Genomic DNA, 17,079 nt, shown 5'->3' with positions numbered 1-17,079 from the left:
TCTCGGACCTTTTCTTGAGTTCACCTCTGGTAATAGATGGGTTGCAGTACCCACAGACTATGTCACCCAGTACGCGATAATGCGCGCGCTCCCCATCAGTACTTCCACTGATGCCGCCGACTTCCTTCTTCCCAACCTCATTCTTCCTCACGGAGCTCCCCGTCAACTGCTCACTGACCATGGCTGGACCTTCCTATCAGCAGTTGTGGATGACATTCTTCACGCGTGCTCAACTAAACACAAGTTGACCACCGCTTACCACCCACAAACGGCCCACTGAGCAGCTCAATTGCACTCTTACTGACATGCTAGCCATGTACGTCTCCTCTGATCACCGTGACTGGGACGTCGCCCTCCCATACATTACATATGCACATAACTCATCCTGTCACGACACTGCCAACTACTCCCCATTGTACCTCTTGTATGGCCGTGAGCCTCAATTGCTTCTTTACACTGTTTCGCACACGTGGTCCTCCACCTTCTGAATATGCCCGTGAAGCCATTGCCCACTCCCGATTGCAAGCCTCTCAATCTCTTCAGCAAGAGCACTACAACAGCCAACATCTCAACACATGGGTCCCTTGTGTTGCTATGGGTGCCTTCTTGTCCTGTTGGGCTCTCAAAAAAGCTTCTCTCTCGCTATGTGGGCCCATATTGCATGCTGCACCAAGTTACAGACGTCACCTACGAGATTGAACTTGCCTTCCCCGACTGCCCTTTTCGTACCGTACACTCCGATATTGTCCACGTCTCGTGACTTAAGCCCTGCAGCTTGCCATGTTCTGACACTTGCTAAGCAGCACCGCAACAGTGCTTCTGCACCCGGGGGCCATGCTACGAGTAGATTCAATGAAGATGAGGCAGATGAAGTGTGCGTATGGCGCGTGATCGGGCCCCAAATCCTTGGCAGCAGTCTGTGCTTTGACATCCGGTGCGCCCTAGGCTTGGGTTGTGCTGTGACGTGCTGTGAAAGTTCCTGCCATGTAACAATATTATTACTGCTGTGCCATAAGCTGTATAAAGGGCTACCTTGAGATTAAAGGCCATGCAAAGTAACAATAGCAAAACATACCCAAGCTAGCAGCCAGTGTTGAAACATGTTTTTCCCCGTTTTGCACGCTTGACCTGTGTAATCCCTCTTTGTGTAAAAGTGTTTCATTTGACACAAAGCAGATGTTTTTCGGTTATTTACAGCCGGTGACAACTCCTCCCTGGGCAACCATCTGCAGAAACCTGGAGAGAGGGGCCAAGGCCGAGGAGAGCAGACTGTGGGCCTTCTTGGAAGGGGAGGGAAAAGGAGTGCGGTCAGAACGAGCAGGGAGCCCCATCTATGAGCATGCATTTTCTGAGCTCTTGCTCCCTCTTAACGAAGCTGTACTGACTTCTTGTTTAGTTGTAAAATAAACGAAGTTACTTAAAACGACAAAAGTGTAAACGAAGTGAATTAGTTACAACACTCAATTTTTGGTGCCAAAACCCGAAAACGGAACTCAGGAATATCGAATGGACCCAACAACTACAATGACCAATGACAGCAGCGGCATAGATGTTTTGAGGAAGAAGAGAAGGCCATCAGAAACCAAATGAAATGGCTGACGAAAGAAACGGACATCTATGGCATCGAAGCACCACCCACCATCAAAATGGTGAGCGTGCTCATCGAACATTTACAATTGGTAAACAGCAGCTCAACGATGTGGACGCAGCAATTGAGCCCAATGTTAAAGAAGATGAAGCGGAGACTGCATTTGAACAGGTCATCGTATACAATGACAGAGTCACTACCTGCATCTGCCGTCTAAACCTGAAGAAAGATGAAGCCAAACACTCAAACAGGACTCAGAAGATCCGGAATCAAGCGTCCATTAATACCAGTCCCGCGGCTCACAAAATTAAACTCCTGAAGCTGGAACTGGCCAAATTCGACAGCAAATGAAAAAGCTGGCAGCCATTCTGGGAACAGTTCGAGGTGGCAATCCACAGGAACAAGGAGTCCAACAAAGACCACCTTAATTACCTAAAGATGCTGCTGACAGGAGAGGCCAAGACAGCTATTGCCGGACTGCATCAGGTGACTGCTACAGCAACACGGTCGACATCTTGCATCAACGCTTTGGGGATCAGAAAGCATTGATTCATGGATCGCATGCAAGGCCTAATTGATGGAAACCTGTGTTCTCTGCAAAGAATGTGGCAGCCTTACGGCGGCCATATGATGAACTACAAGTTCAAATGCCAGGCCTCACGGAGCTGGGCACTGAAGAAGATGGCTACAAGGCTATGCTGTATCGCATCCTTCCCTATGTTCTGCCAAAGGAGTTGATCCTGGGTTATTGCTGCACATATGCCGAGACCCACAAGGCAACAACATCAATGGTGAGCGATGATTCTGGGTCGATAACTCTTCATCAGACACTGCACAGGTGATGCTTCTCCAATCTCCGCTGAGGTTTTTTTTTGCTTCGAGCAGCTGAGCCGCGAGAGGACGATGTGGGATAAGCCCGATGACATGCATGGTAAGCCTCCTTCTCCCTTTGATGGGCGCAAGGCACAAAATCAGCAAGAGAGCTTTCACCCTTCTTTTGCCTCAGCCCTGCGTAGTACAGCATCATGCATGAAATGCGCATTTTGTAAATTGAAAGGGCATGACAGCCAAGAGTGGCAATCGAAGATGTGAGTAAAGGAAAGAAAAGTAATCCTTACAGCAAAAGTGGATGCTTTCGGTGCACGAAGCATGGTCATCGTTCAAAGCAATGCAGGGTCCGTATCAGCTGCAAAAAAAGCAAGCGTAGACATGTACCCCTACTATCAATGAAGCCGAGAATGCACGATCAGCCAAGGATGACGAAGGGGTGCAGCCAGTAAACCTGCATGCTTCAAGATCAGAAGAGCCTACTCACTGCACCATCCTACCATGCCTACCATGACAGCCTTGAACAAAAAAAGTAAAGCAAGAAAGATTTCTCGAGTTCTCTTTGATAGTGGTAGTCAGAGAACATTCAATACAGAAGACTGCTCTTGAAAACTTGGGTGCAAACTGCTTGGTACAGAGTACTGCAGATTGGAGTTCTTGGAGGACAACAAGAGCAGCGTGCATTACGGCTCGTAGAGGTATGCGTGAAGGACGATACTAAAATTGAATACAAATTTGAGGTCTTGGAAACACCTACTGTATACGAACAGGCCATTCCTTGTCCGGATGAACGAGTTATGCAGACTCGCCACGAGCTTTCTTTGCCACCGAGTGACGAATGCCATTATCCCAGTACGGCAGTGATCGATGAACTGGTGGGCTCAGATCACTTTTGGGAATTTTTAACTGGCAAAGTTACTAAGTTGGACAATAGGCTAATGGCACTTGAAAGTGTTTGGCTGGACAGTGTAGGGGCAAACTTTATTCCCCTGCCAAGATGTGACTTGCATCCATGCAATCATACTAAGAAATATGGTTGCAGATTACAAAGTTGGCCAGTTTTGAGACTTTTCTGGGAGTTAGAAGGCATTGGCATCTCTGACACACAGAAGAATACCACAGACACATACCTCTGGGAAAGCTTTACAGAGACCGTAAAAATGATTGATCGGCAGTAGGAGGTGAAGCTTCCTTGGGAGGAACAAGTAGATCTTCCTGATAATCGAGCAGTTGCAGAACGAAGATTCCGTAAAAAAAAAAGTAACTCTGCTGACCTCATGACCAGGAGATTGACAAGTGCAAAACTGAAATCCAGCGAGCTCTGGTGGAGGGGGCCACTGTGGATTACAGGCGCAGCTGAGAAACAGCCAGTCGAACCAAAACTGGGAGACTTCAGGGTTGAAGAGCTTGAGCAGAAAAGGGAGATTGGCATCTTCAATTCCATCTGTGAACAAGAAGACGACTTGCTGGATCTGAAAAATTTCGGCTGCGCGTTTAGATGTACGTTTAGAGTAAACAGACTACAGGTTGAATTTTCCGGTTTGTGGGAAAACTGCGGACTGTTGACAAAATCTAAGGCCTTTTGGGTGCTGGAAAAATTGAACGTGCAAAAACATTTTTGCTGAAAAGGGCTCATACATCAGCGTTCTCTGAAGAACTAACGAGCACAAAGAAAGGCAACTGCACCTCGACTGCCTCACCCCTGAATTCCTCCTCTGGACAGATCAAAATGACCTACTGAGAATTCAGGGGCAGATATGCTCAACAAACACAACGCTTGTTGAAGGGCACCCAACTGTGCTTCCCAAGCAACATAGATACACAATTCTGTTGGTGCACCAAGCCCATCGACAGCTGCTTCAAGCAGATGCCAGGGAAACATTTGTGCAACTTCGAGAGAAGTACTGGATTGTGAGTGGGCATCGGCTGGTGAAAAGTGTGATGAGGCCCATGTGTGGTGTGTAGGCATTTCGATCCATTGACTGGGCTTCTTCCATCTGGTCGAACGTCCCAAAAGGACTCGTTCCAGGTCGTGGGCCTCGACTTCACAGGAACTCTCATGGTGAAAGAGAACAGTCGGATGCTAAAATCATATACATTCTGCTGCTTATATGTGCTGCGACGCGGGCTGTGCACCTCGAACTTGTTGCAGACATGAGTACTGAACAGTCAAGGCAGAAAGCCTTGAAAATGAAAAAAGAAAATGAGTACTGAACAACTAATCCAGGCGTTCTGACATTTCGTGTTGCGAATGGGCTTGTGCCGAATCTGACTCTGACAACGCTCTCTCGTTTAAACAAGCCTCGAAAGATATGGGCATTTTGTGGAAGCTTCTGTGGCACCCTGACACACAGGGACATTTTGCCAATTCAGGCAATCAAAGAAATTTTATTGCTGAGCATGCACCGTGGTGAGGCGGAATCTATGAGGCTAGGCTATAGCGTTAAAACCTTGTTGAAAAAACAATCAGAGGTCACTACCTAGGCACTATTGAGCTTCCAACCATCCTGGCTCAGGTGGAGGCAGTGATAAATTCCAGACTCCTCACATACACTTACGAGGACGGTAAAGACGGCTCCCCACTAACACCGACCAGTTTGTAAAACAGAAGATGCTTAACGGCTCTGCCTTCGCCCGAAACACGAGCCATTGAGACGTCCATGGCTTCGCTGTGTGCGCTCTGGAAGAAGAGAGGCCAGATGTTGCACTTTTTCAGGGGGGCATGACAGTGAGAATATCTGAGGCAGCTGCGCTTGACGTACGCTTATAAGCAAACCAGTTCTGTAAATCCTCGAGTAGGAGATGTTTGGCCTGAGAGAATCAGCTGACTGTTCTGAAAGAGCAGGATCATCGCTGCTGCCATAAACCCTGGGCGCAAGAAAGGTTTGCTTTTGTGAGGTCACGATGATGCAGGGAAAGACGATACGATGCCCCATTCAGCTACTGTACCCTTTACAGGTCTTCCAAAATGTAGAATGAGCAAGTTCATTCGGTGGGGCAGTGTTGAAACTTTCTTTTTCCCCCTTTTGCATGCATAAGCTGTGTACATATTCCCTTTTTGTGTAAAAGTGTTTCACCTGACACAAAAAAGACGCCTTTCAGTTATTTATGGCTGGCAACAGCTCCTCCCAGGCCGACCATCTGCGGAAGCCCAGGGGAGGAGAGGGGCCAAGGCCGAGGCGAGCAGAACGCGGACGCCCTCGGACCGAAGGGAAAAAAATGCGGTCAGAACGAGCGGGGAGCCCCATTGATGAGCATGCATTTTCTGAGCTCTTGCACCCTTTTGTACAGGTTTTTTGTTTTGTTGTAAAATAAACGAAGTTTCTTAAAATAACAAAAGTGTAAACAAAGTGAATCAGTTACGACAGACACTGTCAGCGCTGTACTCGTGAAGATTGGAATTAGGCTCACCGTCATCGTTTTCATACACACCCGTCTTTAAGCTGTCTTCGTCCTCATGTGGCTCTGACATAATATTCACCCAAGTAGCAGCACCTAAAGGAAGCTGCCAACCTGGACACCTTAAAAGAAGGAAACATGTAAGAAACTATTCAGTTAGGGCACCATGTCATTATGATATAGAGAAATCTATTCACTTTAAATGAATTTGAGCCTGAACCATAATAGAAATAGATTTCCTTTCTCCGTGTGATCGATATGAAACATGCACAAAGAAACATGGTAATGGAAAATTATCGTACCGACTGAAACAGCTTGAGGCTTTGTCTGCGTTTTCCGTGATGTCTTCGCTTTTATGTTCACTTGAGATGCTGTGCAAAATGTTCTTAGATGCACCACAACTTGGAGGCTTTTATCAGCAGTTGAAGGATTACCCTTTACGACATTATCTGCCTCTGTTACACTGCCTGCAACAACTTTTCCCGAAGATGGTGGCAGTGATACAACAGCTTCTTCTTCAGGAGCTGCATTCTCAAGAAGCTCTGAAAGGACCTGGACCAGCATAAAACATACATAAATCAAACATCGGCTTAACAAAAGCATGAAAATGCGTAAAAAACACACACAAAAGCTATTCCTTCAGTACTGATAAATGCAGTCAGATTAGGAGAACCAAATTTATTACCCAAGACGTGCCCCTTCATTAGCTGTGCTCTTTTGCTTCATCTAAAATGTTGCGTGCGGTTGAGAATACGTCAGCTTTATGCTGGTTAACAGCACAGGGCTGAGTGGAAAGCAACTTGAGTGCAGTTTTTACACGTCGAGTGAACTTACGCGAGCAGAAAACTACTACCGTTGCACTGATGTCGTGCGATTTAAAAGTTGGAACGTAAACACTTCAACAGATACCTGGTCAAAAGGCGAAACAAAGGCAACAAAGAAAAACTTCGACCAAAGGGACTAAAGGGATCAAAGGGACCAAAGGTCTGGTTCGCTGCACAGCCAAACTTGCGCGTAGCTGCTGCTGCACGCATACCAAATAATACAAGTTTTACGCCGCAGTGAGTCATCTGGTAGCAACGATCGCAGCTGCCACATACCGGTATGGAGAAACGCAAGGGGTCCGTGTAATGGCTGATTTAAATGCGGACCGGCGAAATTTACCTATAGCCCATCGCTGCGCTTCCGGCGGTCCGCGGAACGCTCAATGTACAAATCAATGTACAAGCTGGCTGTAAAGCACTTACCTTAAGCCGCATTCTTTTGGTGAAGGCCGCCCTCAGAAGTGGCGAGTCGCTTCTGCTGTGAGAGAACACTGAGGGGGTTGCACCTGGCTTCAGCCGCGCCGACTTAATTGATATTCCAAGTGCCCGCATCGTTCTCAAGCTTTGATGGTATTCATCGTCGCGGAAATGGTCGGAGCAGAGCACAGTTGATTTCGCAGGCACGAAATTTTTTCTTTTCACTGCCGATACCCACTGTGCAGCAAGTTTCTTGTTCTTTGGAAACCTGTGGAACACCACGTCGTCTCGGCCGCCAGTGTTCGTGCAGCCGAAAGCTGCGCAGAACGAGGGCATGATGGCCAAACAAACAACACTAGCAAAAGATTGCGCGTATCTGCCGTTCAAGAAAACGTGGGAAAACAAGTGCGCGAAGCCGGACGGACGGTGCGGATAACCTCCATGCGGTGCGGCATGCGGTGCGTACAACAAAGTTTCACAGCTTCCATAGAGCTAACCGGATGGATGGATGGATGGAATATAGGAGCGTCCCCTTTGAAACGGGGTGGTAGCAGTAGCTATCATCCATGCTCATTTTTCTCCATATATCTTAATTATTGATTTAAAATGGTTAACTAAACCATCATTCTATTTATTAAATTTTGCTCCTACATTACTAACATTATGTCACTTCTCTGCTTTTAAGCCAACAATCTTCAAGCCGTTTTTTGCTGGTTTCCACCGCCGGTTTATTCACCCGGCCACTGTTATCTCTAAACCCCAGAGCTTCAGGAACAGTGATTGCGCCTGCATCAACTTCCGGATGGATACCATTCCATTGCATTCGAGTATAATATCATAATATGGTCAATTGTTTCACTGGAGTTTCCACATACAGCACATGCGTCATCTCCATTGTTAAACTTCTTTTTGTAGCTGCGTGTTCTAAGGCACCCTGATCTAGCTTCAAAAAGTAGGGCACTGCTTCTTGAGTTATCAAAGAAATCTTCCTTCCTGATCTGCATTTTCCACTTTCGGTATAATTCCACACTCTGTTTTTTTTTTTTTTTTTTTTTACATCGAATTTATCCAATTTTTACCTTCTGTGTTTTTCACCTGTTGCTTAATGCTCTTTATTTCTCCGTCCTTGTCACTAGCATACTTATAGTTAGTTTCCTAGTTCTTTTCCTCCATTGTGAGTCAACGCTTATTAGGTACAGGTATTTAAATACCTTAGCTGCCCATCTGTTACTGTCCAGTTTCCTCAGGCGTTCCTCATATAATATTTTACTCTGAGCTTCCCGTACTTCGAAAGATGCCCAGCCCATATCTCCCTGTACCGCCTCATTTGTAGTTTTGCCGTGGGCACCTAGTGCTAATCGTCCAACGGATCTCTGATTTATTTCTAATGTCGACTGTACCTCTGATTTTAGGCACAAAACCGCATTTCCGAAAGTAAGTCCGGGCACCATAATTCCTTTCCAAATACCCCTCAATACCTCATACCTATTGTATCCCCACAATGCCTTATGCTTCATTATCCCGGCATTCCTTCGCACTTTGGCCTTAAGTGATTGCTCATGCTTTCCAATGTATGCCAATCCTTCGTTTACCCATACCCCCAAATATTTATATTCTGCTACTCTAGGTATTTCAAGGCCTTGAATTTTAAGACCCTGATCAGTTGAGCCGTTGAAAATCATCAGGCCCGACTAACTGCGCTGAAACTGAAGCCTAGAGCGTCCCCTTCGTCTCCGCAATACTTAACTAGAGTTTGCAATTCTTCCAGACTCTCAGCTAGCAGCACAATATCGTCTGCATACATCAAACCGGGGAGGCGCTGATACCGCCTTTCCACCTAATCTGCATGACAGGTTAAAACCTAGGTTACTGTCTTGTATCCTCCGTTCCAGGTTTATCATATAAAGCATGAACAGCACCGGTGATAGAGGACAGCCTTGTCTTAATCCTTTGCATACTTTGACATCCTCCGTACTTCTTATCCCTTCCCACGTAATTTCTACTTTGTTATCCAGGTAAATTTCCTGTAGGAACTCTATTATCTCATAACCGATACCTTCTTCTTTTAATATGTTCCACAGGAGTTCCCTGCTTACGTTGTCGTACGCCCCGTTTATGTCCAGGAAGGCCAAATACAAAGGTCTATTTTCCACTCTAGATATTTCGATGCATTGGGTAAGCACGAACAGGCTATCATCTAAGCGCCTACCATTTCTAAAGCCGTTCTGAAGTTCTCCGAGTATCTTGTTACCTTCAACCCATGCTTGCACCTTTAATTTCGCCGCCTGCATGGCTAACCTGTAAATTACAGATGTTATGGTAATCGGCCTGTAGTATTTTATGTGCATCCTTTCTCCTTTCCCTTTATAAATAAAATTCATTTTACTCTGCCGCCAGCTGTCCGGAATTTGCTTATTCGCTATGACTGTTTCCAAAGTTTTTAACAACGTTTCCTTACTTTTTGGACCGAGTTCATTAATCAGCTTGATCGGAATTCCATCTATTCCTGTAGATGTGTTTTTAGGAATATTTTTTTCTACCTTTTTCCAGTTTAGATTGGTCAGTTCTAAGGTGCTTTGTATTCTGCTACCTTGTGTTGCTTCCTGATTTGCGGAGATTACCCTATCGTCGCTCTTAAATGACTCGGCTATAACTGATGTAATGTAGTTCACTGCGTTGTCTCCCTTTAAACAATTTCCCTCGTTATCTTGAATCCGATCTTGCTTTCTTTGATTCTTCTTCCCTAGCCAGCTTATATGGTTCCAGAATTTTCTTGCTCCGCCTCTAGAGGCATCGTGTATATCAGCCATCCAGCGATCGGTGGACTGTCTTATTTTACTTTGGACGAGGGCCTGCACTTGAAGTTTCTTTTGTCGATATGATTCCCATTTTTGGTCGATTTCCTCCTGAGAAGCCTGTACTTTCTTTGCCATTCGGTGTTCCCTTGAAGCAGCCCGTCGTTGTTCAATAGCTTCCCTGATTTCCTTATTCCACCAGCTGCGTGGCTTCCTCTTTCCATTCCAGCGGTTTGCTACTTTAACCTCCTGAATTTTACTCCTTATGAGTAGTTCTACTTGTTCATAATCCCAGTCTTCCATGGGGCTTTTCTCTATTGCTTCCTCTATGTCTGCTGCTATCTGCGCTATTTGATCGTCGTTTAATTTTGCGTTTACGTTTTGTCTAAGTTCCATTTCTCTTTTCATCAAGGGCCCCATCTGCAGACTAATACGTTTATGATCACTTCCCAGACTAAACTCCCCTTCTTCGTCTATTTCCATTTTTGTGACCTTGCTATAAATTTCCTTCGACATTAGACAATAGTCTATGGTCGTCTGCCTGTTGCGGAATTCCCACGTGATTTGGCCTTCACATTTTGTTTCTCTATTTACTATAACTAGATCGTGTCGCTCGCAGAAATCTAGCATTAGCTTCCCGTTACAATCCGTGTATCCATCCAGATCGTCGATGTGGCCGTTCATGTCCCCCAGCAGAATAATATTGGCTCCGTTTCCAAACTGGCTTATATCGTCACTGAGACATTCAACAAGATCCCTGTTTTCTTGCCTGCATTGATGTCCTGTTCCGAAATAAACTACCCCTAGCCATGTCCTTATGCCGCCAATGGTTCCTGAAACCCAGATATGTTCTTTAAAAGATGATTTAATTCTTTGCCAATTTGTTCCCTGGTGTATCAACATACCTACCCCTTCACCCTTTCTTTCCGTTCTCGTTCTGTTGCACCCTTCCCAGACGTAGCCTTCTATAAACGGCGGATCTTCTAGATCCCTGAGATGAGTCTCGCAAAGAGCGTACACACCTATTTTGTCATCCTTCAACTGCTGTTCTATCTCTAGCCATTTCGCTCTTTTTCTACCTCCTTGCATGTTTATGTAGCTGATCCTAGTGTTAAATTTCTTTTTTGTACTTTTCTTTCTCGACCTACTCTTTGCCATTTTTGGGGGCTCAGCCCCCATTATTACACTTTCTTCTGCTTCACTTCTAACTACCTCTGTGCACGTAGTCCTCGCGGACCTCCTAAAAAAGCTACAGCCCTGCCTGCCAAGCGCCAGCCGATTTCTGCTCCGACCCTTCTGTTAAAATGAATGCCATCTCGCTGAAAAGCCCTACCAAAACCTGCTTTATGTACCTCCCTGTTTACCTCAACCACTTCGAAACGCTTCTCCAGGCTTAACTTTCTTATGTCCTGATTAACTGTCACCACGTCCTTTTCCATCTTTCCGTTCAATCCTAGCACCTCTGGTACTGTGCATACAACTATCTGCGTCTGCTGTGCTATCTCCCTGATCTCGTCAACTCCCTTAGCTAAACTTTCCACCACTGCTGCAGCGTCACCATTTAGGACATCGTTTAGACCCGCGGCTACTATTACCATACTACGCTCTGCGGAATCCTTCAACAGCCTATTTTTACTCTCTTTTAGTACAGCCCTCATTGTTCTCCCTGGGAAGGCTCCAACCAACACTCTCTTATCACCCCTTACACGTTCCAAGATATCTCGCTTGCACCTGTTCATGTTAGAATCTCCGGCGATAAGCACCTGGGCCTTCTCTCTCCCTCTCCCAACTGTTGGCTCCTGCTTTCGGTTATCTGTGTCCTTATCTCTGGGATTTTCATTCTTCCTTACTTCTTCCTTTTTTTCCGGCGTCTTAGCTGCTTCTAAATAACTCTGACGGTTCGGATTCGCCTGACCTACTTTGCTTATGCCTTCCATGCCAGTGCTGGCCCCAGCCACGTGGCCCGCATTGGAATGTTCGTCCTTGTTGGTTCCAAGGACAAAGTCGGCCCCTTTCTTTTCAATCTGAGTAAGCTGTCCAAGCAGTTTCTGATTTTCCGTCCTTAGCAAGCGTACTTCATTTTCTAAATCCTCCACACGAGACACTAAACTGCCCCTTTCTTGATCAAATCTATCTAGACGTGCATTCAGTACGCAACACCGACACAAAAAGTCGCTGCCTTCCGCTTCACCTACAGAATCAAAACGCGTTTCTTTGAGATTAACCTGCGCCTCACACTGAGTACACTTTACCTTCTTTTGATTGCACATCTTAACTGCTCATCGACTGAACTATAACTGTTACGAATTCTTAGAATATACAAATTGCCAAAAGAAGACACAAGAAACGACTAGCAAACACGCGTTAAAAACCAAATCTGCGAATGCCAATAGCCTAGAAAGAAAAATATTTATCTAAACAAGATAGCTAAACAATGAACGCCAAGAAAACCTAGCTGCCGGCACGAAAAACCAGGCCGCTAGGACCAAGAGCTAAAATTTATTCTTTAGGCTGCACCTAATCTAACTAGCTGAAAAAGAAATAAAGTTAATAAAAGAAAGAACTCATCTATTTGACGCTTCGGAAGCTCCCGCTGTCGCCAGTCCGTCCGTTTCCGGTAGCCACGTGCAATCGGATGAGCGATGGAACACGCGTCCGCACTACACGGCTGTTAACTGCCCAAACCGCACATCCAACACACCCAACTCACAGAGGAGAGATGTCGCATTCCCGAAAAATGGAGACGCGCCCTCCATGTGCGGCCTCTCCCCGCCAACATGTCCAAAGAGGACCATAATGGTCGGCGCCTGGCGCGGGCGGAAGCCTTGGACCGCCATTATGGAAGCAAACCAGGAGTTTTCTATGTGGATGTCTCCGGCCCCAACCCTAGGGGCTGGTACACAGCCGCGGTCATCCACAAGGGCAAAACAGTAGATGGCCTTACGTTCAAGGCCCAGTCACCAACACACGCAGAAGAGGTTGCCATCGCCCTCGCAGCCTCTGACTCCTCCTCTAAATACATCATAACAGACTCGCGAGGGGCTTGTCGGAACGTCCAGCAAGGGTGGACTGCTCCTCTAGCTTACCGCATATACAAAAATTGCAGTCGAGATTCGGATCCCGCGTACCGATCTCTCGTTTGGGCTCCAGGTCACCAAGGTCTCCAAGGGAATGAGGCAGCCGACGCCGCCGCCCGCGCGCTTTCTCTCCGGGCATTTCCCACGGGACCCGACGCGGACCGGGATTTTGATTTCAGCCCAGTGTACAAATTTAAAGAAATATGTGAATATTACAGATCTACGCACCAAACTCTTCCCACCCCGTGCAAAGGGCTGGGGAAGGCTAACGAGCGGGTGCTCCTGCGCCTGCTCACCAATACAATGTTGTGCCCGGCTATTCTAAAACATTTTGATCCGCAATTCGACGGGCTGTGCTCGCACTGTGGGGAGGTGTCTGACATCTACCACATGGTGTGGGCCTGCCAGAAAACCCCATCTTTGCCCCCTATCCCCAACCCCACCCGAGAGAACTGGGAGGCGACCCTGTCCGGCTGCTGCACCCTAGAGGCCCAAAAGGTCTTAACGCAGCGCGCCCGGGCTGCGGCAAACGCCAATGGAGTGCCTGTCTAGGCATCCCACCTAGTGTACATACCTATATGTATTATAATAATAAATGTTTTCACCACCACTACCACCAGCGGAGGAGTGTGTCCCAAGTGGCGGTCGCGAGAACTAGCGGCGCTGCAGCATGGCCTCCGAGATCCTCTCTGCACGCACACGCACGCAGGGTAATCTCGGAGGCCAAGGCTGTTCCTTGCCCGGCGCGTCTTCTGCTACGCGCGGCGCGGAAGCGTTGAGCGGCCAGCACGCACGTTGCTTTAAGGGCTGCCATTGCACTGTACATGGCTACAGTATAATTATAACTGCATTACGACAGCTTTGACTTCGAAGCCACGCGTTACCTTCGAGGACGCGTTTATGCTATGCGAAATTCACTTGTTAATGCTGTGTAACAAGTGTGACAGCTCCGTCGGCTTACTCACAAGTACTGTTTCTTGCTTTACTCCCTGGCCTGTGTTTTGTAGTGCGTTCTTTCAGTGCGCAGATCCGGTCATGCAAATAAATTATCCAAATTTTCAGTACATAGGAGCACTCTAAATGGTAACGCGGTGGGTGTCACGTTTACTACTACGCTGCGTAGATTGCCTCCATTACATGCAGAAATCTCCAAGCCTGGGCAGCCTATTCATGCAGTGCATGAAGTCTGGCTACTCGCATCAAACGATATAGTGAACACAGACTACGAATAAACGACCCCCGTCGGCGCCTAATCAGATGCGCTTTTCTTAGTGTCTTACTTTTGAGGTATGGCATGAAACATAGTTCCGGATCAGCACTCTCGCACTCCCGTAATAGCAATGCAATATATATATATATATATATATATATATATATATATATATATATATATATATATATATATATATATATATATATACAGGGTCTTGAATATTTGGTGGCTGGGAGTCAAAAAAATTCCTATGCAAAATCTACTACCACTTTCGAGCTGAAATAACGTTCACAAGGTAGCAAAATATCGTCTACGTTATCTGATAAGTGATTCAACATCGGTACTTGCCTAGATTTTCCGAAATCGAGAAAAAACTGCGCTCGGAGGCGTGCACAATTTTCGCAGGAGAGAGTCGAAAAGCTATTTTGACATGTTGCGTCATCTGTCGGGCAGCAAGGCAAGCGCGCCAACGGCCGGGATGGAGCTTGTCTCACTGCTCGACAGATGACGTATCATGTCAAAATATCTTTTTGACTCTCTTCTGCGAAAATTGTGCACGCCACCAAGAGCAGTTTTTTCTTGATTTCGCGAAATCTAGGCAAGCGCCGATGTTGAATCACTTATCAGATAACGTAGACTATATTTTGCTACTTTGTGAACGTTATTTCAGCTCGAATGGGGCAGTAGATTTTGCATAGGAATTTTTTAAATCCCAGCCCCCAAATATTCAAGACCCTGTATATATATATATATATATATATATATATATATATATATTGTCACTAAGGCCAGGGGTGCGCAATGGTGTATAAAGCAGTACTTCGTCACCAGGACGAAAAGAGACCACTCGATGTGTAGAACCATAGCGAGTCTTGCGGTCTTCCTGGCACGCTGCCGTGTTGAGGCGGGCAAGATGACGGCATCTGGCCACACGAGATAAAAATGGGTAGGTACTGATGTGGAGTAGTCTGGCGTAGAGAAGAAGGAAGCGTCGAGAATTGTAGTGGGAGGACGGCCATAAACAAGGAAAAATGGAGAGTAACCGGTAGTTCGCTCTGTACTACCGGTTACTGTATTATAGGCGAATGTGACGAATGGTAGAACAGTATCTCAATTTCGGTGATCTGGTGTGATGTACATGGATATCATGTCCGACAAGGTGCGATGAAATCGCTCAGTCAGACCGTTAGTCTGGGGATGGTAGCTTGAGGTTGTCTTATGAAGGGTGGATGACGCGTGAAGAACTTCGGCAGCGACTTTCGATAAGAAGGCTGTACCGCGGTCACTTAGGAGCACCCGAGGAGCGCCATGACGCAATACAATTGATCGCAAAAAGAAATTTGCTACTTCTTCAGCGGAACCAGTCGGTACAGGTGCTGTCTCAGCGTAGCGTGTGAGGTGGTCGACAGCCGTTATAATCCAATGGTTACCCCCATCGGAGAGAGGTAGGGGGCCATATAAGTCGATGCCGACTACGTCGAATGGCGTGGCGGGACAAGGAAGAGGTTGTAGTAGGCCAGCGGGCGAAGAAGTCAGCCGTTTGCGACGTTGGCACAGAGGGCAGGATGCGATGTATTTGGCAACGGTGGAAGATAAGCCAGACCAAAAGAATCGTTTTCTCACGCGGTCGTAGGTTTTGTCAAAACCAAGGTGACCTGCAGTAGCGTCATCGTGGAGAGCCGCCAGTATACGTGGGCGAAGCACACGCGGCACGACTGGGATCCAGCGAGTTCCATCAGGGCAATACACGTAGCGGAGTAGGATTCCATCTTCGAGCCTAAAATTGCGAAGCTGTCGGCAAAGCCTAGCATTGGGCGGGTCCGAAGCGCCGATAAGGCGGTCGATGATAGGACGGCAGTAGGCATCAGCTAATTGCTGTGAGCGGAGAGCGTGCTTGTTCTCAGAGTCGTCAAAACAAACGGTTGTGATATACGTCGGGCAAAGAGATGGTCGGCTCTGGTCAGAGGTGGAAATGCACTGGGAAGAAAAACAGCAAGTTGATACCGAAAGGGGACAGCGAGAGAGAGCGTCGGCGTCTTGGTGTTGGCGACCAGATTTATACGTGACGTCGAAATGGTATTCTTGCAGGCGTAGAATCCAGCGGCCAAGTCGGCCTGTCAAATTTTTGAGTGAAGACAACCAGCAAAGAGCATGGTGGTCGGTCACAACCGTGAAGTGCCGACCGTATAGGTAAGGGCGAAATTTTTGGACAGCCCAGACGACGGCAAGACACTCCTGCTCGGTAATGGTGTAGTTTTTCTCAGCTGGAGTCAGAGTCCGACTGGCAAAGGCAATCACTTTCTCACGCGATGTTGCATCACGCTGCAGAAGTACAGCGCCAAGACCGTGACCACTGGCATCGGTGTGCAGTATAGTTGGAGTGCTGTCACTGAAGTGGCCAAGAACAGGATCTGATTCCTGTTCCACCACCGCTACGTAGATCACTATGAGGTCATAAACCAAACTTCCCCAGTGAACTACAAAGTGACGCCTGTTGATCCCCCAACTTATCGACGCCACCGTGGACGTGAAATTGTTCATGTGTCTCGCTTGAAACCGTTTGTGCGCTCCAACCCCCCGGGCAGATTGTGTGAGCCTTCCGTGGACATTTGTACATGCCATGATCTTCCTCTTTCATTTGTACATACCATCATCATCGTCCCGCGGCGCCGGCTCCGGCACGCGCCTGGGTTTTGTCATCGGATTAAAACGCTAGACAAGGCATCGCTGGCCTTGCCGTCACGACCTTACCGTCTCAACCTAGCCTTCTTTCACAAGATATATATATATATATATATATATATATATATATATATATATATATATATATATATATATATATATATATATATATATATAAACTTAAAGTTGGTGACACACGGTGGAAAAAACAATTTATTCCGACGTATATATATATATATATATATATATATATATA

General features: G+C 46.7%; 1 protein-coding gene across 9 annotated transcripts in view; it reads right to left on the bottom strand.

Annotated features, from left to right (window-relative positions):
- The window catches only part of LOC146204940 (uncharacterized), a 31,801-nt gene extending 24,278 nt beyond the window's left edge, over positions 1 to 7,523 (bottom strand). For 6 of the 9 annotated variants that reach the window (XR_014704083.1, XR_014704085.1, XR_014704088.1 and 3 more), the window contains exons 1-3: positions 7,063 to 7,523; positions 6,118 to 6,367; positions 5,828 to 5,937 (exon numbers count right to left, since the gene is read on the bottom strand). Coding sequence is in view for 1 of the 9 variants with exons in the window: in XM_084589624.1 (XP_084445750.1) it covers positions 5,828 to 5,842 (15 nt within the window). In the remaining 8 variants the exon portion in view is untranslated. The remainder of the gene's footprint in view (positions 1 to 5,827; positions 5,938 to 6,117; positions 6,368 to 7,062) is intronic. The other 3 variants (XR_014704084.1, XR_014704087.1, XM_084589623.1) reach the window with 1 other exon arrangement.
- Between the last annotated feature and the right edge of the window lie 9,556 nt (positions 7,524 to 17,079).

This window comes from Amblyomma maculatum, chromosome 1, assembly GCF_055883805.1.
Source record: "Amblyomma maculatum isolate TAMU_Amacu chromosome 1, ASM5588380v1, whole genome shotgun sequence".
Lineage (NCBI taxonomy): Eukaryota > Metazoa > Arthropoda > Arachnida > Ixodida > Ixodidae > Amblyomma > Amblyomma maculatum.
Note: the sequence above shows the minus strand (reverse complement) of the source record. Positions and strands in the feature narration are given on the sequence as shown.